Here is a 27,545-nt window from a genome sequence, read left to right as displayed (position 1 = left end):
CCCCAGCACAGCCTGGCATCCCTCTCTCTAGGACGGCTCCCTGGCAGAATCTTCTCTATTCAGCCAGGTACTTGGTGACCTCAGAAGGGATTATGACCCCGCTATGTCACTCACATGTGTTAGGGTCACTTTTATTCTTCACAAAAGTAATTCAGCTCATCCACCCACACCTACTGTTTCTTAGTTCAACTTATTTAGCTCTGTCCAGCTAGACCCAGTTCTCCAGGAGTCCCGTGAACTCAGCACAGGAGGGGCTACAGGTGCGACAGCTCACACAGCACCAACCTCTACATCCTGTCACAACTCAGTGACTCTCTTGAGGCACCAAATGATCTCAGGTGAGGTGATTATGACTATGATCCTGTTTTTCCTGAGATGACTCAGCCCTGGACCCTGTCTCTGCAGAGTCTGAGGCAGTGATAAACGAGGGAGTTCAGGGTTTCCCATAGAGGATGACAGTCACCCCTCCTGCATGGCCTCTGGTCCATGAGCTGCTGAGTAAGTGGGGTCTCTGAACTCTGAAGGAGTGAGTTTACAGGGTCTGCTCTCAGACTGAGCGCTGAGCACAGCAGTCAAGCATCCCTGTGTCATGACCATGTTTGTCACTGTTCCTGAGCTCTGGGCACAGGTCCCTCTGGTCCACAGTGAGTCCGTGCAGGGTCAGCGTCACAGGAGGCTGAGAGGATCCAATGAGGAGACCAGGGAACCTGGCAGAGGGGAGACCAGTTCACTAGGGGACTGTGGAGAAGTTATGACCTGAGAAACAGGGTGTCTGAGAGCACAGAACCAGGGAGATGTCGTGTGTTTGCAATCCTCACTCACTCTCTCATGTCATGACTCTCAGAGAACCTGACACCATTAGCCCATCACAAAACAAGTCAGACCCCAAGAGTGGTGAGAAGAAGAGAATTTCTCAGTTATGGGGCTGGGCTCACAGGGTCATGTCCTGTGATGGGAATGTATGAGTTCTGGGTGGACATCCAGGGTCCTGGGGTGACTTTGCCCTGCCCTGACCTGTGTGATCTCTTTGTCCACTTCTAAGACTACACAGTGGGGAACCTCATTCGCATGGCTGTGGCTGGACTGATCCTGCTGGTCCTCGGGGTGCTGCTATTTCAGGCTCGAAACAGCCAGAGAAGGACCCATGATGCCACCAGGACGTGATCACAGAGGGCACAATGCAGTGTTCAGAGAGGTGGAGCCTTGGAGCACATGTGATGAACCAGGAGGTGGTGGGAGAAAGTATGAACCATGTTCTGAAGAAAGTGTCTTCTGAGACTGTGCAGTGAAGTAAACAGGGTTTGGGTGCAGGAAATGTCTGTGTGCTCCCTGCACGGACTCTTCCTCCATTAAATGTGTATGTTCTCTCCCTATCTAAGGTTGACTGTCTGTAACAATCCTCCATCATTCCACATGCCTGTGACATGCGGGTCCATTGCACATGACTGGTTTGGGTCCACACACCTAATACCTCATGGTCTCCTGTGCCTGTTGGTCTAGAAATATTTTTTATTCCGAATCACCGAATTCTCAGATGGACAGAACAGTGTCTTTGTCTTTTTACTTCATTAATTGCATAATTGGACAAAATCAGATCTCAGCCTGGAAGAAATGAACCCAAAATGATGCCTCCCTCGACCCACCATCTCTTCCTCAGGTGTCACCTGCACCATTTCCCCAGATGTCATCTCTGGTGCTGTAGGGACAGCTTCGTGAAGTGATGCCTCTAAAGGCAATATTTTTAAATGATTTGATTTGTTAAATTTTCCCAGAGTCTGAATAAACATATAATCAAATGCTATTCAACCATGAGAAGAAAGGAAATAATCTTGCCATTTGGGACGATGTAAATGGACATTGAATGCAAGCTTTTTTATATGTGAGGTAAATCACACAGAGAAAAATAAATACTGAATGATCTCAAGTCTATGTGGAAACTATAAAAGCCAAACTTGTAGAAAAAGGGTGTGGAATAGGGGTTACTGTGCAGAGTGCGGGGAAAGGAGAGATGTTGGTCAAAGAGGATAAACTTCCAGATATGAGGTTAGCAAGTCCTGAAGGTCTGATGAATAGCATGGTGATCACACTTGAGAATACTGTGTTATATATGTGAAAATTACAAGGAGACTGTAACTTAAAAATGCTCCAACACTTTTATTACCTGTCTTGTTGATAGTAGCCAAGCTAACTGGTGTGGAACTATATTTCATTATAGTTTTGATTTGCATTTCTCTAGTAACTAGTGAAGATAAACATCTTTTCATATATCTATTGGCCATTTTTTGTATGTCCTCTTGGAAGAAGTGTCAGTTCAGATTCTCTCCCATTTTTTTTTTCTTTTTGGACCTCTCCAATTTTTTTATTGGATTGTTCTCTTGTTCATTCCTGAGCTTTTTGAGTTCTTTATATATTTTGGATATTAACCCTTTATTGAAGCTGATGTTTTCAAATGCCATCTCCCATTTAGTTGGCTTTCTATTTGTTTTGTTACCAGTTTATTTTTCTGAGCAGAGCTTTTTATTTTGATATAATCCCATTCATTTATTTTTAACCTTACTTCCCTTGCCTCGGCAGTCAAATTCATAAATTGTTCTCTATGGCCAAGGTGTATGTATCAAAAAACCAATAATAGAACTACCGTATGACCCAGCAGTCCATCTGCTGTGCATCTCCCCCAAAACTCAAAAGCAGTACGTGAAGACACATGCACCCCCATGTTCATCGCAGCACTGTTCACGGTGGTCAAAGCATGGAAACAATCAAAGTGTCCCTAAATAGAGGATTGGATAAAGAAGATGTGGTACATATATACAATGGAGTACTACTCAGCCACAAGAAATGATGACATAGTGACATTGATGAAAACATGGATGGACCTTGAGAACAGTATACTGAGTGAAATAAGTAAATCAGAAAAAGGTAAGAACTGCATGATTTCACACATAGGTGGGATATACAACTGAGTCTCATGGGCATAGATAAGAGTGCAGTGGTAAGCAGGGGAGGGGGACATAGGTGTGTGTGGGAGGTGGTGGGGAGAAGGGTATAAAGAGGGACATGTATAAGGTGACAGAAAATTATTTGACTTGGGGTAGTGTGTGCACAACATAATCAACAGTTCAAATGCTATAGAAATGTTCACCTGAAACCTACGTACTTTTAGTGATCAATGTCACCCTAATAAAGTTAATTTCCTAAATAAAATTTTAAAAAGGGCGTGAGAATTCTTGTTTCCTCAGGAGCAGGCGGGGAGCAGAAATTCAGAAACACTCAGTGCAGGTTCCGCTCCAATGAGATGAGATGTGTCTGTACTTCCTGAGGCTGAGGGTTTGGGGAACACGGTGCTGCTGTCGGACAGGAGGCAGGAGGGGAACAAGGGAGAGAGATTCACAAGATGGGCTGGGCAGGGTCCTCACACATTAGTACTGTTCACATAGTGCTGGGCTCAACTGGGGGCTCCTCTGACGGGAGGAAGGGGGTGCAGTTGTCTCCTGTCTCAGAGACACGTGGTTCAGCTGGGCGTAGGTCACATCCTGGGGGGCCTCAGAGGCAGCCACCTGGAGCAGAGGGAGAGTGAGGGAGATGGAACATGGATGGGGTGGGGGTAGCCCAGGGTCCTGGAGAGTGTGAGACCCACCTGAGTGTCCATCGGCCTATCTTCTTCTGCTTGTCTGTCCTTCATGTCCAGCAATACGCCCAACAGGGAGGAAGGAGAGGTGGCCATACCCTGCCTGAGTCTGGATCCTGAGTGGTTCATGTGGGAATACGTCACTCCCTGGGGGACTTCGTTGTGCCTGTTCTGCTGCAGAGACAGTGAGACAGAGACAGTGTCCCCTGGTTCCACAGGTGACACCCTCCAGTCAGTCATCCACCTGTTGTCAGAGTGATGATGTGAAACTTTAAATCAGATTAAGTCACTCTCCTGATGGAACCTACAGGGACTTCCTAAGTCTTAGGGCATCTGGATGCTTCTATGGTCCCAACTCTAATCCTAACACACTGTCTCTTGCTCATTTGGCTCCAGTCACTTGGTTCATCCTGCTAAAGAAGTGTGTCCTGTCTCAGGAACTTTGCACCTCTTCATTTCTCTGCCCTCCCCACCACCACTCCTGCTCCATTTTTCCTGACAGCACTTTGCTCTCTAGGACACTGTCCCCTTGTTTGCACAGTATCTCCCTCCCCCACAGGTGAGCTGGAGGAGTGTGGAGACCGTGTTGCTCAGGGCTGCACTGTGGCCCCTAAATGGAGCTGGTAAACAGTGCGCTCCCCTCACATCTGCTGGTGAATGAATGAAGGGGACCCTGGGGACCTGTGTGTGATTCACTGATTCATGCCTCCTCCTGAGACCTGGGGCTGCACGAGGTCAGACAGAGGATCAGAGGCCAGCAAAGGGGACCACATAGGAGGGGCTATGATATCATAAGGAAACCAGGAGAAGTTAGTTACAGCAGGACGACCTGGGTGCCCAGAATAAGGGGTCAGTGTGGGACGCTCCTGTGAACCAGGGAAGGTGAGAACAGGGAATTGTCCATTGGATCAAACTGGGCAACAGGAAGGTCCTTGGTGGCCTGGACAGGAGCAGGGGTCTCACCTGAGGGTCCAGATCCACACCCTCCTCAGGCTGTGGGTCCTTCACGGCAGCATCTGCTGGGGCAGAATCGGGGTGTGTCTCCTGACAGGGTCTCCAAGATCTCAGGGTTACAGACCTGGCCTGTTCCCAGATGGGCTACTAACCCAGGGGTGAGGGGAAGTGCCAGGCCCTGCAGTGAGGATTTCGTCCTTCACAACCTGACCCCCACATCTCCCCACTTGTCCTTCCCCCGTCATCTCCTGAACCCCTGTGCCCCCTCCCACAGGGCAGCCCTCTCTTCCTCTCACAGAGGTGTCCTCTCCATCTTGGTGTCCGCAGCGGGGCTGCAGATGGCTTAGGGGGCAGGGGTGTTACGGACAGAGCAGGAACATGGTCAGCAGAGGTCGGGGGTCTTCAGGGCAGGAATCAGCTGACCTGCAGGGCTCTGCGTTTGTGCTTTGTGCCTGTAACTCCTGCATCAGCTTAGACACCAGCCTCCTCCGGGCTGGTGAAGGGGACAGTCTCTGCCCTGGGAGGGTAGGAGCCCCCTCCCTGTGCTATTACAAAGGAAAGAAGGAAACCTTCACACTCATGTGTGTTTCATATTTCATTAGATTGAAAACAATGAAAGATTACCCACAGGTGTGCATCTGTTCTGACACTGAGGGCTTTCTTTCTAGATTTTCTGATTTGAGATTTTGGGGAGATCTTTTTCTCAGCTGACCTTGTCCATCTATTTGGTTTTCCTGTGGCTGCTGCCCTGAATGACCCCTTTGTTGACCAAGGTCACCCTGTCCCTATTCACCTGACATCCAGCCTTTGCTCTGACACTGGTGTCGGAGTAGAAGGAAGAGGAGGAGGGAGAGCAGCAGAATGAGGGCCACCGAGATCCCAATCACGATGTTAAGTACCGCTTGTGACCTTGAACATGAGTAATGTGATGAATGAGCCAAAGATCCTGTTTAATGAGCACCTACTGTGTGCAAGGCACATGCTGGGGGCTGTCATCCATCTCCTCTCCCCCTCCCCACAGTCAAGCACAGGGATTGCTGACCCCGACCCTATTGCACTGAGGCTCAGAGAGGTTCACAATGTGCCCCAGGTCACCCAGCCTGTACGGGGCAGAGCTGAGCCTGGAACCTGGGACTGTGGGTTCCCTGTGCTGTCCTCATGCTGCCCCCCAGGTGGACACCAGCTTTGTGCTCTGCGCTCCTCATCTGCAGGGGCTTGTCCATGTCCCATCTGGAGCTGAGTGTTCTTTCTTATTACCTGACCCCAGCACAGCAAGGACATCAGAGAAACAAGGGTGTGCGATGGACACTGTGTCTATCCCAGTATCTGACTCTATCCTGTGGGACCCTGAGACCATTTTGAGAAGGTCAGGCTGAGTTGGGGACCCTGCCTTCCTGAGCTCTGTGAGGACCCTTATATCACCTGATGTTACCGTAGCCTGTGAGCAGGATGGAACCAGGGATGGACAGACAAGAACCCGACACTCAGAGAAGAGAAGGGACCTTCCAGCCCGAAATGGGCCAATAGAACTAGAAACTGTACCAGGTCTGATTCCAGAACTTGTTCCCCCTCTGACTGAGCAGCCTGCAGCTCCAGTCCATGGTCCTGCCTGTCCCTCCCTCTACAGTGTCAGCAGCACTGCTACAGAGGGCACACTCTCCATAACATCACACCCTGGGGGCTCCCCTGAGAGCCCCCTCTCCCAGGAACTCAGAGCCTGAACCGAAAGGAAATCTGAGCTCTGGGCCACGATTCTCTCCTTTTACACTTGGGGACACTGAGGTCACACAGGGGAAGGTGTGTCCATGTCAGCGTCTCCACAGGTGCCTGAATCCCTCTGGATGACCCCGTCCCTACAGTTCATGGACCCAACTACCACCTCCTGACAGAGACTCACATACCGCCCCCTGTGCCTGACTCTGTGGGGAGGGGCAGTGATTTTCAGAGCCTCCATGGGATCATGATGGCCTTTGGGAGGGGGTTGATTCCATCACCACACATGAGCCTGGAAGAGGCTCCCCAAGCCTGGCCCCAACATCTCCCTCTGCCATGCCCACCCCACCTGTCACCTGCCAATCTCAGAGCCCTGAGAGCCCTGTCGTTCCCAGCATCTCTGCCTGACTCTGCATCCCTGTGACAAAAACTCATCCTTGAGAATCCGGGAGACATTAGATTTCCTCATAGATTCTCAGAACAGCCCTGGGGTGCACTGAGCTTTCTCTGAGCACAGTTGAGGGGTTCACCAGCTTTGGAGATGGGCCCTGTAGGGAGGGGGGCTGGGGGCTCTGACCTCAGAGGGTTCTGGGAACAAGGATACAAGGCTGGTGAGAGGCTGGCGATCACCCAGGAATCTGCAGAACCCTTGAATTTTTCTCCTATATCTGCTCTGTGCCCACCCCAAAAAGTTACTCCCCGGTTTTCCTACCCCGTTCCACTCCACGGTGAGGGGAAGGAGCATACAGAATGGGAGGGACTCTGAGGGGCAGATCTCTGCTGGGAGACCATGACTCAGAGCCCCTCCTTCTCACCCAACATCAGATGTGTCCTGGGGACAGGACCTGAACTGACTGCTGAAAAAGGACGCAGTCAGGGCGCTCACCTGAGTCCAGCAGATCCAGGGGCTCACTGGGGTGTGACCACACATGGGGTTTTATCTTTAAAAAGCCATAGCATCTGAATGTATGCTTGTGGTTGGGGGTCACAGCGCCCACAGGAAACAGGGCCTGGAAATTTCCAATGAGATGTTGACATGAGTCCTGGGTCCAGCAGAGCCCATGTTCTCCTTCCTGAGTCAGAACAAACTGGTCAAATCCCAGACCCGAGCTGCACTTGAGGGTCACATATTCTCCTGAGGTCACGACAGGGCTGGGCAGGGCTGAGAGGCTGGGTTTGCTGTAGAATCCTAGGAGAGGAGGAGGCAGCATGCTAGATGGGCTCACACCTCCCTCATGTCCCCCAGGGCTGGGCTGTGAGAGGGGAGACCCCCTTCCTGAGGGCAGAGCCGGAGGCTGGGACCCCTGAGAGTCCCCTCACCTGTCACCACCAGCTCCAGGGGTCACTGTGCTCTGACCAGCTAGTGGGGCTTTGATAGTCACAGTGATATCTCCCTGCGTCATGCTCTGTCATGTTTGTGATGGAGAATTTGCACTTGTTGATGGGCTTCCACGGCATGTGAATGTTACAAAGCGCATGTTTTTCTTCTTTGTACAACTGAAACTTCGTGCTCTCTGCAGTCCCCTGACACCATATGGTCACAGAGCTCCCCAAGGGGATCAGAGACCCTGGCTCAGACAGGATTGTAGGTATGGGGACTGTCCCTGGGGCAAAAAAAAAACAGAGGCTGTATTAGGAACACCTTCCCCACCTCTCATCTCCCAACTCAGCCCAATTCTTCCTGTTTCACCCCCTCATATCACGGTCTCTGGGCCCCCATGAGCCCCAGGGCATGAAATACAAGGTGAGGAAGGGAAGCTTGGAGAAGACTCACCTGTCTGCACACAGGTCCTCTGGCCCAGACTCAGCCCTGCAAGAGAGTCCCTGTCAGAGGTTTGTACCTGGACGTCAGAGCTGAATTCTTTCTCAACAGGACCCCAACCTTGAAAGCTGCCTGAGCCTAAGGTTCCCCATGAACAGGGATGTGTAGCCTCCCTAACCCATTGTGCTGCCCTCTACCCCGTGTCCACAACTGACCGAGGCAGAGAAGAGCGGAGAGGAGGGACAGCATGGCGTCTGCTCGGAGTACTCCCGCTCTGCAGATGGAGGAGCTCCTGGGCCTGAAGGACAGAGATGCACAGGATGTGGTGAGTCAGGGGCTGCTGTCCCTCCGGGTTCCCACAGATGTGGACACACAGCAAGGGTACAGCCCCGCCCTGGACCCGACTCTGGGTTTTTCTATGATGCAGAGAAAAGGGAGCAATCAGGAGGACTCCACGGTCTCAGGAGACACATCAGGTCTCTCCTAATTTCCAGGTTCTCATCTTTCTGCCTGATCTGCACTCCTGCTCAGAGAGTGCGGGACACAGGGTCTTGTTCTGACTCAGCCCCTGACAGTCTGGCTCTATACAGCACAACGGGACGCCGACGATTGTCCCTGAGGATGCTCACTTGTGAAAGATTCTGCTCAGCAACTCTCCCAGAGTGGACATCACATTTCCAATCCTTTCCCTGTGTCTGAGGGTCCTGGCAGGGTCACATCCATGCCAACCCTTAGCGTTTTCTGCCTTCTTTATTTTAGCCATTCGTCGTGTGTATTGGCACCATTCTGTGGTTTAATGTACATTTCTTCAAGCATTTACAAAGCTCAGTGCCAATTAAAATATTACTGTACATTTGCATGTCAATGTAATTCACTTATTAAAGTTCTTGCTTCCTTTTCTGGCATCTGCTGTCACATTATAGATGTCTACATATTCCTTAAATGACCTCAGTACCAGCCCACTGTCTGATTTGGCATCACACATACCTTCTCCCGCTGAGTCCCATTGTGCGGTTTCCTCTTCGCTCCCTGCTGGTGTCTGCGAGGAACAGAAGTTCATAACATTATCAGATTCCACTGTACCTGTCTTTCTGCTAAGTTCATGGTTTTGTGTCCAGTTGAAGAGAACTTTGTGTCCCACAAGCTAGCAACGTATTTTCCTATGTTTTTATTTGCAAAAGGAAAAGAAATTGATTTGCTTGTCACATTTTCATCTGTAGCCCATCTGACCTCCATTACCGTACGAGGTGTGAGGCAGATGTGAACGTTCACCTTGTTCCACAGACTCACCCATCTGGTCAGCACCACGTGATGGAAACATCATGACCTCCCACTGCACTGCACGGTCTCTGTCACTATGCAGGTGACTACATGAGTGGTTTGAGTCTCAGTTCTTTCTCTTGCTCTACTAGATGTGGTCTCTGCTAGTCAATTTCTCAGACCTCCAAAACACCCATCTGGCTTTGAATGGGTGGTCTCCTCTCCCCTGTATCTCAGATGGGGTGAATTGTCACCCCATTTGTAGGGGAGGGGTTGGCATCAGGCTGCTGCTACAAGTGAGGGAAAGGAGATCAAGAGATGAAATACCTGCAGAAGTGTTGTTCAACCATTCAGGTGGTAGTGCCACATCAGTATATAATTGTGTGTGTGTGTGTGTGTGTGTGTGTATTTTTGGTCTTCTAACAGAACTTTCATGGATGGGCTCTTAGCTAAATCCTCAAGACTTCACAGTTTGAAAAGGGCCGTGACACCCAGCATCAAGCTGCTCTGTAGAAGCAGAAATAAGTCAAATGATTTACTCTGAGGAGAGGGACACAGAGATGGATATCCTGCTGCTCAAAGAAACAGGAACAGGAAGTCAGGTGGACACCGTGAGAGGCAGAACCTATGTCCCAGGGCCAGGAGGGAGAGCTGGGCTCTCCTGTGGGAGCAGAGGGTGTGACCAGACCCTCCCCTTCCCCAGGCCTCTCTCTCCCATCCTTTATCTCACTGTCTCTGAGGGCACCTTTCTGGCTCCAGTCAAGGCAGGGAGGGAAGGTCACCATACACACCCTTCCAGGTCATTTCCATAACCTCCTTGGGTTCTGAGCTCCAAGCCCCCACTCCCTTCTCCAGTTCACTCTTCACATCAGTCTCTCCAAATCTCTGTCAGAATCTGTCCACTTCTGTTTCAAATGCCTCATGGGCTTCGCTCTTCTTAAGAGTAAATCCAGACTCTTTGTTCTGAATCATTCAGATGGGACCCCCTCCTGCCTCAGCTCCCACTTCTGCATTTTTTCAAGCAGACAGGTGCAGTTACCTCGTGAACACACACACAGACACACACACACTGAACAATTGATTACTCCTTTCTTCCCCATATCTGCTTTTTAACAACCATTTATACCCAGCCAATCCATTCCCATGCCCTGAGCTAAAACCACAAGACTTGAAGTGTTACGAAGTTGTTTTTCTTCTCATTTGTCTTTTTTTTTTTAATGTGTTTGGGACTGTCACAGAATATGTGAAGACAGCATGCTCAATCCAATCCATGTAAGCCATTCACATATGTTGTTTGAATACAATATTGAGGTTTAATTATGTTGCTATTTTATTGTGTCTATATAAATATTGCATTTCCCTAATCCATTTGTTAGGCATGTCACATATGATCTTCATGAACAGTCTGATCATAACAGTTCATTTTTATGTATTTTTTTGGTCTTTAAGACATAATCCCGGATGTCAGAGAAATGGTGCCGTGAATGGTGCTCCCGATACCTCTCCCTGAAATTTCAATAAGTTCAACAACTAGAGACAGAAAAACAATCCCAGGATCATCTGAAATACTCATACATCAAACAAAGGTACGATTGGGTGAAAAGGTGGCTGAATATATTTATATAATCCACTCTGAAGGAAATAAAATGGAGAACGGAGTATTCTGCTTTCCTCACTGATCTGAAGAAGAACTGCTTACACTTGAAACTGAGAAGAAGGGTGGGCGAGGGAAGAGAGAAGAAGCTGGCTAGGGCAGAGATGTTCAAGCCAAGGAGAGAGTGTGCCCACGGCTCTGCTTGAATTTGCCAATGTGGAGCTAATGCCAGCAGCAAACCCTGGCAGTGGTGGGGGAGGGGTTGCTTGCAGAGACTCATACCAGAGTGGCTTTGGGCTTTGTTTACTCCTGGTCTCCTGGTTCATGAGCACTGGGAGTATGCAAGTGGATCCACTTGGTGCTTCAGGCATGGGCACCTGCATTCCGGATGGATGGAGGGTCTGGGTCAGAGACTGTCATCAGTGGCCTCTTGTGTGGGCCTGTGGCCAGAGTTTCTGTATAATCCTGGCTTCCCAAACAACAGTGTGGGAAGTATCCCAGAGCTGGCTTCCCTACACCTGGACCTGTCCAGGTGGGGCATCTCCCCCACCCATACAGAGTATCAAAGCAAATTCTCATGGAGGAGAACTTTGGAAGTGGTGGGGGTAACAGGATGCAGACAGCCTGTAAGCAGTTGCTGGAGAGCAGACCCATGTATCACTGAAAGGAGCCTAACCTGCAGTCTGCTCACTGCCCAGCTGGCTTACGCTGGTGGCTCTGGCTGACAAAGTCTTCTTTCCCAGGCCTGCAACTTAAGTGAAACAACACAGTCCCATGGAACAGACCTCAGAAAACACTGCGGAAGTAGAATGGGCTGGGCTGTAGGCTTCCCAACAAAGGAGAAACCTGTGGAGAGCAGACCCATGGAGACTCGCAGAGCGATGGGGCAAATTTTAACTAGACATACCTGGGGAACCTTATGAAGAAGCCTGACCAGAAGTTAGCTCACTCCCCTGCCTGCCTAAGCAGGTGGCTCTGGTTGGTAAAGCTGTCATACCCAGGGCTGTGCTTGGAATGGACCTGGAGCAGGGACTTTTTGGCTTTTTGGGATTCTTGCTCTGCAGGCAGTGACTGGGGCATCTTCTTGCCAGCCGATACAGGTTATAAAGTGCAAAAATCCTGGGGAGAGTAGACCCGCGGAGTGCTGAGGCATACTAGACATGCCCGGAGGCTTATAGAGAGACACCAGAAGTCAATCAGCTCCCAGCTCTGCCTGATTATGCTGGTGGCTCTGGCTGGAAAAGCCCTCCCAGAACCCAGCTTTGAGCAGGGAAAGAGGTGAGATATGGAAGCTCTTAGAACCTCTTGTTCTCCAGGCAGTGGCTGGGGCAACTTCACAGCTGAGTCCCAAGGCTGCTGGTTCAGGAAGGAGAGATTTGAGGAGAGGCTCAGGAGAAACAAACTATCCCATTGCCAGAGCCTGCAAGCGCTAAAAAACCCCATCTACCAATGGAACGGAGGCCTAGTTTATGTAATCACCATAGTGACACATCAACTACATATCTCTGCCTGAGTGCCTCAGAGGCAGACCTGGGACACAGCACCACTGGCCAAAAAGAGAGAGAAGAAAGTAAAAGGAAGAAGATAACCTCTCAAAAACAGAAAAAATCCACAGTCTTTATGACTTCTTCCAATTTTTTCTTTCATTTTTATCTTTTTTTCTTCCACCTTAGATATTTTATCCTCCTCCCGTTTTATTATTCTCTTTTCATTTTGAACTTCATAACCTCTAGGTCTTACATTTTTCATTCCTTTTTTTCCTTTCTCTTTTTTTTCTCTCTCTTTTTGTTTCTTCTTTTCTCTTTAACTTTTTTCTCTCATTTAATCCTGACTCACAAACAAATTATTTTATTATGGATTCAAATTTTTTCTTAGTGGCATTTTGTGTGCTTTTTACTTTGCTTTTTCACCTCATTAGCTTTCCCCCCCCAACATTGGCCTTCCATTCTATGTAGTTTTTGTTCCACTTAATATAATAGAATTTTCATTTTTTACTGTATTTTTTCTCTTTTTCTTTTCTTCTTTTCTCTTTCACTATTTCTCGCATTCAACCATTGTTCACAAACAAATTTTTTTATTCTTAATCCAAATTTTTTCTTTGTAGTATTTTGTGGGTTCTTACCTCATTCTTTTGCCTCTTTGTCACTTCCACCCAACTCAGGTCCTCCATTCTATGTAGTTTTTGTTCCACCTAGAACAATAAAATTTTCAGTTATTTGTTGTATTTTCTCAAAAAAAATTTATATAAACTCTTATTAGTGTTATTAACAATACCACTTTCAAATGCCATTAAGAAAAAATAAATTGATTATCATGGATAAAAAAGACAGAGATGTAGCTCGGATAGATGAGGAAAAATCTATAGAAAAAACTTCAATAGCTTGGAAACCTTGGAGTTAAATGACAAAGAATTTAAAATTGAAGTACTAAAAATACTCAGGGAAATACAAGAAAGCACAGAAAAGCAATTTAGGAAGCTCAAGAAACAATTCAATGAACAAAAAGAATACATCATCAAGGAAATTAAAACTATGAAAATGAATCAGAGATAAAAAACTCAATTCATAAACTGAAAACCGAAGTAACAAGCTTAGCTAATAGAACAGGCCAGATAGAGGAGATAATTAGTGACATAGAAGACAGGCAACTAAAGACACTACAAAGAGAAGAGGAGAGAGGCTCATGAATTTAAAAAAAAAATGAGAAAGCATTACGTGAATTGTCTGACTCCATCAGAAAGACCAACATAAGAATGGGTATAGCAGAAGGAGGAGAGAGAAAAAATGGAATGGAGAACATATTCAAACAAATAATAGACTAGAACTTCCCAAGCCTGTTGAAAGAAATAAAACCTCGAATTCAAAAAGCAAACAGAGCACCAAGTTACCTTAACCCTAACAAGCCTATTCCAAGGCACATCATAATGAAATTGGCACAAGCCAATGACAGAGAAAAAATTCTCAGGGCAGCCAGGGAAAATAAAAATACAACATATAAAGAAAGGCCCATTAGATTATCATCATATTTCTCAGCAGAAACTCTACAAGCTAGAAGACAGTGGACCCCAATATTTAAAGTTCTGAAAGAGGAACTTCCTGCAAAGAATACTATACCCATCAAAGCTATCCTTCAAATACGAAGGAGACATAAGAACATTCATAGATACAGAAAAGATGAGGGAATTTCTCACCAAAAAACCCCCACTTCAGGAAATACTAAAGGGAATCTTCTGATGGATAAAAAGAACAAAACAAAACTACAAGTAAAAGCTCCATCAAAATCACAATAAAAACAAGATTAATCTGTGACAACAAAAACAAAAAAGGGGACAGGAAAAAGATTAACAGTAGCAAAGGAGGATGGAGAGTGCAGAAGCACTCATGAGATAATGTATTATAATGAACATGATATTTATCCTTTCCATTACTTAATGGTAACTGCCTGAAAAAAAAACACCACAGAAGCACATGGCTTGAAAAAAGAAGCAACAGAGGAAAGAAGTATGGATTACAACCAAACAAATACAAATGATAGAAAAACAAAAAAGAAGAACCAAACAAGATACAAAACTATCAGAAAGCAATATATAAAATGGCAATAGGAAACCCTCAAGAATCAATAATTACACTAAATGTAAGTGGATTGAACTCACCAATAAAAAGACACAGAGTAGCAGAATGGATTAAAAAAGAAAATCCAACTGTATGCTGCCTTCAAGAAACACATCTAAGCTACAAGGATAAAAACAAATTCAAAGTGAAAGGCTGGAAAACAATACTCCAAGCAAATAACATCGCCCCAAAAAGCAGGTGTAGCAATACTCACATGTAACAATGCTGATTACAAGGCAGCAAAGTAATCAGAGACAAACATGGTCATTTCATAATGATAAGGGGGACATTAAACCAAGAAGACATAACATTTCTTAATATATATGCACCAAACCAAGGAGCACCAAAATATATAAGACAGCTACTGACCTAAAAATAAAAACCGACAAAAATACAATCATACTTGGAGACCTCAATACAACACTGTTGGTTCTAGATCATTTACCCAAACAGAAAATCAATAAAGAAATATTGGCCTTAAAAAAACACTTGAATAATTGGCTATGATAGACATCTACAGAACATATCATCCCAGAGTGCCAGAGTATACATTTTTCTCTAGTATACATGAAATATTCTCAAGAATTGACCATATGTTGGGCCACAAAAATAACATCAACAAATTCAGAATGATTGAAATTATACCGAGTATATTCTCTGATCATAAAGCCTTGAAACTAGAATTCAACTGCAAAAAAGAAGTTAAAAAACCCACAAAATGTGGAAACTAAACAACATACTTTTAACAAATGAGTGGGTCAAAGAAGAAACAAAAGCAAAGATCAAAAGATACATACAGACAAATGAAGATAACAGTACAACATATCAAAATCTCTGGAATGCAGCAAAAGCAGTAATAAGAGGGAAGTTCATATCCCTACAGACCTATATAAACAAACAAGAGAAAGACCAAGTAAACCACTTAACTTCACATCTTAAGGAACTAGAAAAAGAAGAACAAAGACAACCCAAAACCAGCAGAAGAAAGGAAATAATAAAAATCAGAGCAGAAATAAATGAAATAGAGAACAGAAAAACTATAGAAAAAATTAATAAAACAAGGAGCTGCTTCTTCTAAAAGATCATCAAAATTGACTAACCCTTGGCAAGACTCACTACGGAAAATAGAGAAAGGACTCATATAAACAAAATCCAAAATGAAAGAGGAGAAATTACCACAGATATCATAGATATATAAAGAATTATTGTAGAATACTATGAAAAACTATATGCCACCAAATTCAACAATCTAGAAGAAATGGATAAGTTCCTAGAATAGTACAATCTTCCTAGACTGAGTCATGAAGAAGTAGAAAGCCTAAATAGACCCAAAAGCAGAGAAGAAATAGAAACTCAAAAACCTCCCCCAAAATTAAAGTCCAGGACCAGATGGCTATACTAGTGAATTCTATCAAACATTCAAGGAAAACTTGGTTCCTATTCTACTCAAAGTCTTCCAAAAAATTAAAGAAGAAACAATACTTTGAAATATATTTTATGAGGCCAACATAACCCTCATACTGAAACCTGGAAGGACAACACAAAAAAAGAAAACTACAGACCAATATCTCTAATAAATACAAATGCTAAAATACTAAACAAAATACTAGCAAATCAAATACAACAATACATTAAAAAAATAATTCAACATGATCAAGTGAGATTCATTCAAGAATCAGAAAGATGTTTCAACATATGTAAAACCGTTAATGTAATACACCATATCAACAAAGAACAAAAAACATATGATCCTATCTATAGATGCAGAAAAGGCATTTGATAAAATACAACACCATTTTATGTTTAAAACACACAACAAAATAGGTATAGAAGAAAAATGTCTCAACATAATAAAGGCCATTTATGATAAAACATCAGCTAACATCATATTAAATGGCATAAAACTGAGGATTTTCCCCTAAAATCAGGAACAAGACAAGGCAGCCCACTCTCTCCACTTTTATTCAACATAGTGCTGGAAGTTCTAGCCAGAGCGATCAGACAAGAGAAAGAAATAAAAGGCATTCAAATAGGGAAAGAAGAAGTAAAGGTTTCACTTTTTGCAGATGATAGGATCCTATACATCGAAAACCACAAAGACTCAACAAAAAAAGACCACTAGAAACAATAAACCAATACAGTAAGGTGGCAAGATACAAAATTAATATACAAAAGTCCATTGCCTTTCTATGCCATCAATGAAACATCAGAAAATGAATTCAGAAAAATAATCCCCTTCATGATTGCAACAAAAAATAAAATAAAATAGCTAAAAATAAACAAAACAAAGAATGTAAAGGACCTATACAATAAAAACTACAAAGCATTGTTAAGGGAAATAAAAAAAGATGTAATGAAATGGAAAAATATTCCTTGTTCTTGGATTGGAAAAATAAGTATAGTCAAAATGACTATGTTACCCAAAGCAATTTGCAAATTTAATGCAATTCCCATCAAAATTCCAATGTATTTTTTAAAGAAATGAAACAAAAAATCATCAGGTTTATATGGAACTATAAAAAAACCCAAATAGCAAAAGCAATTATAAAGAAAAAAATGAAGCTAGGGCATTACAATACCTGACTTCAAATTATATTATAAAGACTTGATAATCAAAACAGCATGGTATTGGCAGAAAAATAGACACTCAGACCAATGGAACAGAATAGAAAGCCCAGAAATAAAACCACATATATATGGTCAAATAATTTTTGATAAAGGGGTCAACAACACACAATGGAGAAAATAAAGTCTCTTCAACAAATGGTGCTTGAAAAACTGGAAAACCTCATGTAAAAGAATAAAATTCGACTACAGTTTGCCCCTTGTACTGAAATTAATTCAAAATGGATCAAAGACCTAAATATAAGACCTGAAACAATAAATTACATAGATGAAAACATAGGTACTAAACTCAGGGACCTTGGTTATAAAGAGCACTTTATGAATTTGACGCCAAAGGCAAGGGAAGTAAAGGCAAAGATAAATGAATGGGACCACATCAGACTAAGAACTTTTGCAGAGCAAAAGAAACTGACAACAAAACAATCTGAGCCAATTAAATGGGAGATGATATTTTCAAACAACAGCATAGATAAGGGCATACTATCCAAAATATACAAAGAACTCATAAAACTCAACAACAAACAAACAAACAATCCAATAAAAAAATGGGAATAGGACATGAACAGACACTTCTCCCACGAAGAAATATAAATGGCCAACAGATATATGAAAAGATGCTCATCTTCATTAGCTATTAGAGAAATGCAAGTCAAAACTACAATGAGATACCACCTCTCACCTGTTAGATTAGCTATCATCTACAAGACAGGTAATAACAAGTGGTGGAGAGGTTGCGGAGAAAAAGGAATCCTCATTCACTGTAGGTGAGAATGTAAAGTAGTACAACCACTATGGAAGTAAGTATGGTGGTTCCTCAAAAAATTTAAAATAGAAATACCATATGACCCAGCAATCACTCTACTGGGTATATACCCCCAAGACTCAAAAACACTAGTATGTAAAGACACATGCAGCCCCATGTTCATTGCAGCATTGTTCACAGTGGCCAAGACATGGAAACAACCAAAAAGCTCTTCAATAGATGACTGGAAAAAGAAGATGTGCTACATATATATATACTACAGAATACCACTCAGCCATAAGAAATGATGACATCAGATCATTTACAACAACATGGTTGGACCTTGATTACATTATACAGAGTGAAATAAGTAAATCAGAAAAAACTAAGAACTATATTCCATACATAGGTGGGACATAAAAATGAGACTCAGGGACATGGACAAGAGGGTGGTGGTTATGGGAGGGGAAGGCGAGGGGGAAAGGGGCACAAACAAAACCAGATAGAAGGTGACGGAAGACAATTTGACTTTGGGTGATGGGTATGCAACATAATTAAATGTCAAAATAACCTAGAAATCTTTTCTCTGAACCTATAAACCCTGATTGATCTATGTCGCCCCATTAAAATTAATAATAAAAAAACTCAAATACTGATAAAATAATAGAAAATTTTTCAGTAATGAAATATTATATTAATGCAATTCACCATATATTAATATGAGTTAATGAATGGAATATGAATAAATGTTATGGGATGTTTGTTCCACATTACATAAAATGTCGTAAATATTTTAACTATTCTTTTAAAAATGTTAGATTATCACCAGGTAATAATTTTTATGGTATTAGACATTCACATTATTGTTAGCTTTTATTACTGAAAAGCTTTATGAAGATTTAAATCAAATAAAAGTATTGAGAAAAAAATAAAGACATAATCTCACATCCTTGAAAGACAGACTAGGCCTTGTCCACTTTTATTCCCTTTTATATAGACTTTACATTTCCAGGTTTCTCTAGAAGGTCCTTTTTATCTGTAAGACATTCTCACTCTCATTTTTTATATCCCCACTGTCTCATAAAACCAGTCCCTCAACAGCAGTCTACTGGTGGTTCCCACTTGGTCTCATATTTTCTCTTTTTTCTCATTGGTAAGTAAATTAATTTCAACGTTAGACTTTAAATGATTGTATTTGGCTAAACTAAAGTCTCTCTCTTTTTTACAGAGACACAGAGAGAGTCAGATAGGGACAGATAGACAGGAATGGAGATGAGAAGCATCAATCATCAGTTTTTCATTGAGACACCTTAGTTGTTCATTGATTGCTTTCTCATTTGTGCCTTGACCGTGGGCCTTCAGCAGATGGAGTAATCCCTTGCTCAAGCCAGCAACCTTGGGTCCAAGCTGGTGAGCTTCGCTCAAACCAGATGAGCCCACGCTCAAGCTGGCGACCTCGAGTTCTCAAACCTGGGTCCTCTGCATCCCATTTTGATGCTCTATCCACTTTGCCACCGCCTGCTCAGGCTAAACTGAAGTGTCAAAACAAATGAAATGGGTTCTTCTCAATCATGACAAACTTCTGGTCTGGAACAAGTACCCAACTGTTAGTATTTGATCAGTAAATATTTGCTTATGAACTGGCTGAAGGCAGAGGTGAAGTTCCACATGTGGAAATCTGACCATTTAACCATTCAGGATGTGGTAGTGCCACACTTTATATTTATACTCTGTGTACCTTTGAACAGGAACAATCCCTAATCTAAACTGTGCCACCAACCCTCTCATACAACATATACAACATATGTAAGTTATATACTCATATTTATATTTCATTTTTATATAAAATTCAAGGAACACTGGATAAGGTAAATATCTGGATTCCAATAAGATGGGGTGAAGCTGTCCATGCACTAGTGCTGAATTCATGTTCACCCTCTCAGGATTCACATACAAAGTGACAGGTTGTTAGAGGAGATGGTGGATGTCCATGGTCTTACAGAGGCACGTGCATGTTTTGGGGTATGGATCAAGCCAACTGAGTATCAGCACGACTTCCTGAAACTAGGAAGCTGTCCTGATTCCCTTGTGGATTCTCTGGTGAAAATTTTAAAGTCACTTTGCTGGTTGGTGCTATTCTTTTAGCAGAAAAAGTGCCCAACTCCCAGAGGAAGTTATTACAGCAGAACTCTTGATTATTTTTCTTCAGTTGTTAAAGGGAAGCTCAAGATGCAATATTATCTATATGGAGGAGAGTATGTAAGTGAACAAGAAGAATGCTCATAGCAACAGTGTGGAAGAAATCCCAAAATAGGAGAATAAATGGGTTTAAAAACATATAAAGCTCATGGCCAATTAACAGTTTAAAAAAAATAAGCCAAGTCCAGGCAGACCGTATGGTCAACATTAACAGATGCTTAAGAAAACCCTGGGCTCAGGAGTAACAACAAAAGCCATGTTCATTTTTTTTTAAAGGACTGAACTGTCTTTGTTTCTACTCCAAACACTTCAGTTCCTCTTCTAAGTGCCTTCAAGGAGATAACCGAATAAACCAATGCAGAAAACATGATATATTACAGGGAAACAAATACAAACTTTTTGATTTAAATAATTAATTAGTGAGATTCTTCTTTTTTAAATTTTTTAATTTTTATTTAGAAAATTAAATTTAACAGGGTGACATTGATCAATAAGAGTATATAGATTTTAGGTAAACACCTCTGTAGCATTTGAATGGTTGTTTGTGTTGTGTACCCATCACCCACAGAGATTGTTCTTGATTGAAAACAAAAAGACACCAAGCAGAAGTCAACATCACTTTGTGTTGCCTCAATATAAGACCCCTGATTATGAGTCACTTGAGAGACAGCCCCAAACTGTTGTCGGTGCTGAATCATCCATCTCTGTAAAGTGTTCAAAGCCTTTTTTTTGAGATATAAATATCTTCAATTACAATATTACTCTGCAAACTTTACTTAAAAGTATTTTATTATAGTACATTATTTCTATCATAAAACATTCAAAGTGTTTCACAACACATGTTCTGTTGGTGTTAGTATCCTTCATTCTTCCCCATCCACCTTCATCTCCACCACAGCCAGGTGGGTGCACCTCCTACATCCTGGAGAGTGACACTTTTTTTCTCCTTGAAACAATGATTTCAACCCTGGCCAGCTGGCTCATTGGTAGAGCATCAGCCAGGAGTATGGATGTCCCAGGTTTGATTCCCGGTCAGGGCACACAGGAGAAGGGCCCATCTGCTTCTCCACTTCTCTCTTTTCTCTCTCTCTCTCTCTCTGTCTGTCTGTCTGTCTGTCTTCTCCTCCCATAATCATGAGTTGGTTGGAGTAACTTGGCCCCAGGCACTGAGGATGGCTCCATGGTCTTGCCTCAGGTGCTAAAATGGCTCGGTTGCAGAGCAACAGAGCTATGGGCCCAGATGGGCAGAGCATCACCAGGTAGGGGGCTTGCCTACCTGGATCCTGGTCGGGGCACATGCAGGAGTCTGTCTCTCTACCTCCCAGCTTCTAGCCTAAGAGGGAAAAAACAGTGATTTCATTTCCTTCAGATATAAACACATATAGAGAAATGCAAGGTTAAATGGTAGTTTAATTGTTAATTTTTACAGTAACCTCCACAATCTTTTTTCACAGTGGCTGAACCAATTTACATTCTCACCAATCAACAGAGCAAAGAGTTTCTTTTTTTCACATCTTTAACACTTATTATCTCTTGTCTCTTTGAGAACAGCCATTCTCAGGGGTGTGAGAGGATATCTCATGGTGGTTTTTGTTTTCATTTGCCTGAAGATTGTGGGAGTGACACTTCAGGTCATTTCCTTCAAAGCAGGTAGAGTGCATAAATTCCACAACACTAACTCAGCTCCAATGAGATGCCAACATTTACCTGTATTTACTGAGACTGAAAAATTTGGGGAACATGGTGATTCTCTCAAAGGGAAGGCTGGCACAAAGCAGAGTTGAATATTTCACAGGATGTGGTCAGCAAAGGACTCACACCACATGTACTGGTCACAAAATGCTCATCTCACAGGAAGAGGCCCAGTGTCTTCTCACCTTAAAAATGACAGGTGCTGAGGGTCTGACTTAAACCACATAAAAGAACAGACCTCAGTCCTACATGCTCACATTAACTTTTCCTAAACTAAAATATAATATAAGGATTTTAACATAGATGGTTGCCATTGGAAAGTCAAGACTGTCATTCAGATTATAATATTCACTATTCCCTGGCCAAGCTAATATATAAACATAATAATATGAAACTATTTTCAGAAGAAATAGTATACAAAACTTGTCACACACCTAATATTTATTAGGTCTAGTACCACTTGAATATTTTTTACTGTTCTAAAAAGAGAAAGCAGTTAAGTGGACTGTCAATTTTGCATTTCTAGAAGTGAAGACACCTGCAAAATTTTGTTTCAGCTGAAATTGTTTCTTGTGTGTGAGGCAGAATTTAGTTTCTTCTTTTGAGAGAGAGAGAGAGAGAGAGAGAGAGAGCTTGATATAGCTGTAATAACTAATTACTAATTACAATCAAGCAGGTAGTATAAGAAAACAGAAATTTATTTTATTGTTTCAGGCCTGGAGACCAAAGAGATGATTGACAGATGAAGATAGATGATAGATAGATAATATATAGACAGACAGACAAAGAAGGACAGAGAGAAAGAGAAAGAGCAAAAACTCACACACACATACATCAACACCAAGATGTAGATAAATGGATCCATGGGTAGATTGATTCACACATTCTTCAACATTTGCTGTCATCAGACTACATCACATTTTCTGCAGGAGGTAAGTTTTCTTACATCAGGACTAGAGCTTTATTGAGATATAATTGACATGTAACACTGTGTAAGTGTAAAGTATACAATGTGTTGATCTGATACATTAATTGCCTTGTGATTATGTTCAATCCAAGAGTCATTGCCCTTTAACTCCAATTTAAACACCAATGCATGCCATTAACTGTAACAAAAAGAAATTAAAATTTCATAAAAACTAGAGCATGCACTAAAAAACAGATTTCCTAGTTGGTATCAGTGATGCAGAAATATATAGAACCTGTTCAAAAACCTTATGCAACAGAAAAAGAAAAAAAATTGTTCCCTAGTGTATTGATAAAAAGAGATCATAATATAGAAATGGTTGAGTACTGTGTTCTGGGCTCAGTCTGAGATGCAGACCCCATGAGCTTGTTTCTCTGCAGTTCAGAGATGCCACTCATTCAACAGGTTGAGGACCCAGCATCCATTAATGAGGGGTAGGTCTCAGGGGCTCCTGAATGTCCTTCTCTGCGGAGCCCTCTAAACTCCATCATTTGTTACCAGCTCAGAGTCTGCAGAGACAGGGCCCTGGGCTGAGTTAGATCAGGAAGGCCAGGGTCAGTGTCCCCCTCACCTGAAACCAGGGCTCCAAGGGGTCAATGGATTGTGACCACAAGCAGAGGTTGGTGCTGTCTGAGCTGCAGCACCTGTAGGTGCTCCCATGGGCTGAGTTCATGGGACTCGTGAAGAATTGCTCCTAGTTCGACCCAGGTCAATCACTTCAATTTAAGACTCAGGGAGGCAGGGACGGCTGACTCCTTCTTGGACAAGAAGAAAGTGTCCCTAGGGCTCTGTGACTGACACAGCAGGGTCATATTCTCTCCTGAAGTCACCAAGTTCCTGGCTGTACTGAGAGAGGGGTTTGCAAAGGATCCATCCTAGAGAAAAGGAAGTTGTGTGGGAGTAAGGGTTTTGCCTTCCTGAGCTCTATGAGGCCCCTAATGTCACCTGAACTCACAGCAGCCTGTGAGCAGGATGGGACCAGGGATAAACAGACAAGAACCTGACACTCAGAGGAGAGAAGGGAAAGCCTAGCCCCAGAGCAGGAGCAGCAGAGCAGGGAACTGACCCAGGTCTGACTCCTGTCCCCTCCCACCTCTGAGCTGAGCCTGAGCTGAGGGAATGGACCAGTCTGTTTTTCCCAGTACAGTGTCACCATCACCGCTACTGAGGGGACAGTCCTCATGATATCATGTCCTTCAGGGCTTCCCTGTGAGCCCCCCTCTCCCAAGAGGACAGAGACAGACTAAATGAGATTCTAAGCTTTGAGCCACAATTCTCTCCATTTACACATGGGGACACGGAGGTGCACACAAAGGAAAGGTGCCCAAATCAATGTCCCCAGAGGTGCCTGAATCCCTGCATGACTCTGCCTTTGGTCCCTTAGAGATGTGCCCACCACCTCCCCACAGAGACCCTCACTTGTCCCTCTGCAGCTCTGACTTTCAGGCAGGAGGATCCAATCCTCAGAGGGTCAGGGGCTGCCTTCTCCCCACTTAAGCCTGGCTTCTTTTCCTCTGGCCTGGACCCCAATGTCCTTCACTGCCAGGACCACCCCACGTGTCACCTGCCAGCCTCAGAGCCCTGGAGCCCTGTGGCCCCACCTTCTACCATCATCTACTCAGAACTTCCAGCTCCTCTGGGAGACAGGGCTGTGCTGAGTCTCTGGGGGACAGTAGATCCCCTGAGACACTGAAAACCACCCTGGGGTGCTCTGGGATCCTTCTGAGCACAGAGGCCCCTGTGAGTAGGAGAGCAAAGGTGGGCCCTGTGAGGAGGAGTGGGTGCCCCCAGAAGGTTCTGGAAATGAGGATGAGAAGGAGGAGGAAATCTGGAGCTGACCTAGAGTCCTGACCTTATTAAAACTCTTCCACCGCGTCTGTCCTATGGCCCCTCAGAAACTTTCTGCTGCTCACCTGGCACCTTTTGAACCCAGAGGAGTGTGTGTGGGAAGGAAGTGATGGGGAAATCTACCTTGCAATCTACCTTGAAAATCTTCTCTGGCTGAGATCCCTGGACTCCACCTTAGCCCCGCTCCTCCAGGGGACAATGTTCTAAGGCAGTGGTTCTCAAACTTCTTTTTTTTTTTTTTTTTGTATTTTTCTGAAGTTGGAAACGAGGAGGCAATACAGATTCCTGCATGGTCCGACCGGGATTCACCCTGGCATGCCCACCAGGGGGCGATGCTCTGCCCATCTGGGCCATTGCTCTGTTGCAACCAGAGCCATTCTAGTGCCTGAGGCAGAGGCCACAGAGCCATCCTCAGCACCGGCCCAACTTTGCTCCAATGGAGCCTTGGATGCAGGAAGGGAAGAGAGAGACAGAGAGGAAGGAGGGGGGGGGAGGGGGGGAGAAGCAGATGGGTGCTTCTCCTGTGTGCCCTGGCAGAGAATCGAACCCGGGACTCCTGCGCGCCAGGCTGACACTCTACCACTGAGCCAAACGACCAGGGCCTGTTTTCAAACTTTTTGAAGTCAGGACACATTTAAAATTTTTCAAATAACTGTAGGCACACTATATACAAATTTCTAAGAAATATATTATAATAAGTCAGATATTAAAGAAAAAAGATAAAGTCCAAGTGTGCTTTTATGGTAATTAAATTAAATAAATATGAAAAATTAAATTTATGCTGACATTAAAAAACATTTTTTGAATTATGCTTTTTAGAATTCATAAAAAAGAGGGGTTAAAAATAAAAAAATGACAAAAATATTATCTTTTTATACATATAAATACATTCTTAGTAAGATTTAGCAAATTCAGCATATCCCAGTATGAATGTGTTAAGTTTTTTCATTCATGTGTTTAGAGAAACATGAGCCTGATGTGTCCTAGCAATTTCTTCAATGTGTGGGCATATATTTGAAAGGCAAACTCTCATTTCCTCATCAATACATTGAAGAATTCCTCTCTTTTTACTCTTAATTGTGTTGAGTACAGAAAACCCCCACCATACATATCATCTTAACTTTACACCAAACAGAGGATAGAAGAAACTTGCCTCCAGTCTTTCTGGGGAACATGGCGGGGGGTGTATAAACAATCCAGCACCACAGCTTTGTTGGGTTTTTTTTCTTTTTTTTACAGAGACAGGAAAGAGTCAGAGAGAGGGATAGACAGGTACAGACAGACAGGAACAGAGATGAGAAGCACCAATCATCAATTTTTCGTTGTGACACCTTAGTTGTTCATTGATTCCTTTCTCATATGTGCCTTGACTGTGGGCCTTCAGCAGACCAAGTAACCCCTTGCTCGAGCCAGTGACCTTGGGCCCAAGCTGGTGAGCTTTTGCTCAAGCCAGATGAGCCCGTGCTCAAGGTGGTGATCTCGGGGTCTCGAATCTGGTACTTCCATGTCCCAGTTCGATGCTCTATCCACTGCACCACCACCTGGTCAGGCCAAGCACCACAGCTTAACAGTCTTTTGCAACCTAATCAGGAAGTGAGGTGCAGGGTTGGGCAGACTGTCAGCTTACAGCCAATTCCCCACACCTCTGTCCCCCAAAAATCTAAACTCCAAAAACCCTGTTGGATTTTTGGTCCCCAACAGGCACATATTTCTCTGAAATACCATAGGGCGCACCTGGAAATCTTCTAGGGTGCACCAGTGCACCCTAGTGCACACTTTGAGAACCACTGCCCTAAACTGACTGCACTTAAAATAGACCGAGTCAAGGGCCACTCACCTGAAACCAGCAGAACCGCGGGGTCACTGGGGTGAGAGCACTCCCGTGGGTACTTTGTAAAGTAGCCATGGCATGTGAAAGTCCACCTGTGGCTGGGGGTACGTCCACCTGGAATATCCACTGTGGTGAGGTGGTGAGTCTATGGCACGGGAAAGCCTGTGTTCTCCTGCCTTAGCCAGGATGAACCTGTTAGCTGCCAGCTCTGGGACTCCCTGGGGAGACACACACATGTGGAGAGGCTATAACACTGTCCACAGACTCACAGAGGGAAGCAAAACCTCCCCGCTGGCCTGCTCTCTCTCTCCCTAACACTTCCCTTTAGTAACGTCCTTGTTTTATAAATAGCACCCTCTTTCTTGCCAGGGCTTCTCTCAAAACATCTGAGTCATCTCTCCCTCCTCACTGCCCCTTCCTCTCTTGGGCAGGATCCTGCTTCTCTCACTGAATTCTGTCTGCAAACACTGGAACAGAGGAAATTCAGAGTGTAATGAAAGCAGAGCTGTAACCTGTGTGGACTGTCAGCCCTGAGCAGGAATTGTGCCTTTCTGGGTCTCTTTCCCTCCCTGCAGAGAGGTGACAATGACATCTCTGCTCAGCCTTGCTGTGAGGAGGCCGTGGTCTCTGAGACACACAGGGGTACAGTCTGGCATGTGTCCTGGGCAATGATGACACATGCAGGTGGGGACACTGTGATGACCATGGCCTCAGACACCATAGGAAGGGCTGATGAAAGCACACTCGACTGTCACATCTCATCCAAACAAACAGAGGCTGGGTAATGTGTGTAAAAAACGGGGTCACAGTCAAACAAATGGGAGAACTGACCGTTGACAGAGAAGCAGGGAAACTCAGCGATAATAAGAAGCCAGTGGGGAGTGGGCCTGGGTGGTGGGTACAGACAGTGGGCCACAGGGCCGTGTCACTAATCTGTGTGTAGATGGGGGTGATGTTTCCGGGGGGACACTGGTATCCTAATTTGAAGTCGCCATTTTACTGCACCCCCAATTCACCAGTCCCGTTGGCATTGAATTGATGGTGACAACTTTTGGTTGGCGTTGTCAGTATTATCCTGGCCTGATAAAATATATATATATATATATATATTATATATAT

At 44.0% G+C, this 27,545-nt stretch overlaps 2 protein-coding genes across 2 annotated transcripts in view; one reads left to right on the top strand and one right to left on the bottom strand.

Annotated features, from left to right (window-relative positions):
• The window catches only part of LOC136330128 (leukocyte immunoglobulin-like receptor subfamily B member 4), a 65,124-nt gene that overhangs the window by 33,523 nt on the left and 4,056 nt on the right, over positions 1–27,545 (top strand). The window contains 3 exon segments of the mRNA XM_066266642.1: positions 1,043–1,160; positions 5,755–5,878; positions 8,338–8,533. Of these exon segments, the coding sequence (XP_066122739.1) occupies positions 1,043–1,160; positions 5,755–5,878; positions 8,338–8,533 (438 nt within the window).
• On the bottom strand, positions 3,311–26,540 carry LOC136331905 (leukocyte immunoglobulin-like receptor subfamily A member 5). The gene is given in 10 exon segments (XM_066271075.1): positions 3,311–3,557; positions 3,638–3,802; positions 4,592–4,644; positions 7,182–7,484; positions 7,616–7,633; positions 7,636–7,899; positions 8,070–8,105; positions 8,273–8,355; positions 9,045–9,096; positions 26,433–26,540. Coding segments are annotated over 9 exon segments (1,080 nt in total). The 5' UTR covers positions 9,065–9,096; positions 26,433–26,540; the 3' UTR covers positions 3,311–3,419.

The sequence above is a fragment of the Saccopteryx bilineata genome, chromosome 3, assembly GCF_036850765.1.
Source record: "Saccopteryx bilineata isolate mSacBil1 chromosome 3, mSacBil1_pri_phased_curated, whole genome shotgun sequence".
Classification (NCBI taxonomy): domain Eukaryota; kingdom Metazoa; phylum Chordata; class Mammalia; order Chiroptera; family Emballonuridae; genus Saccopteryx; species Saccopteryx bilineata.
This window is presented reverse-complemented; position numbering and strand designations above follow the sequence as displayed.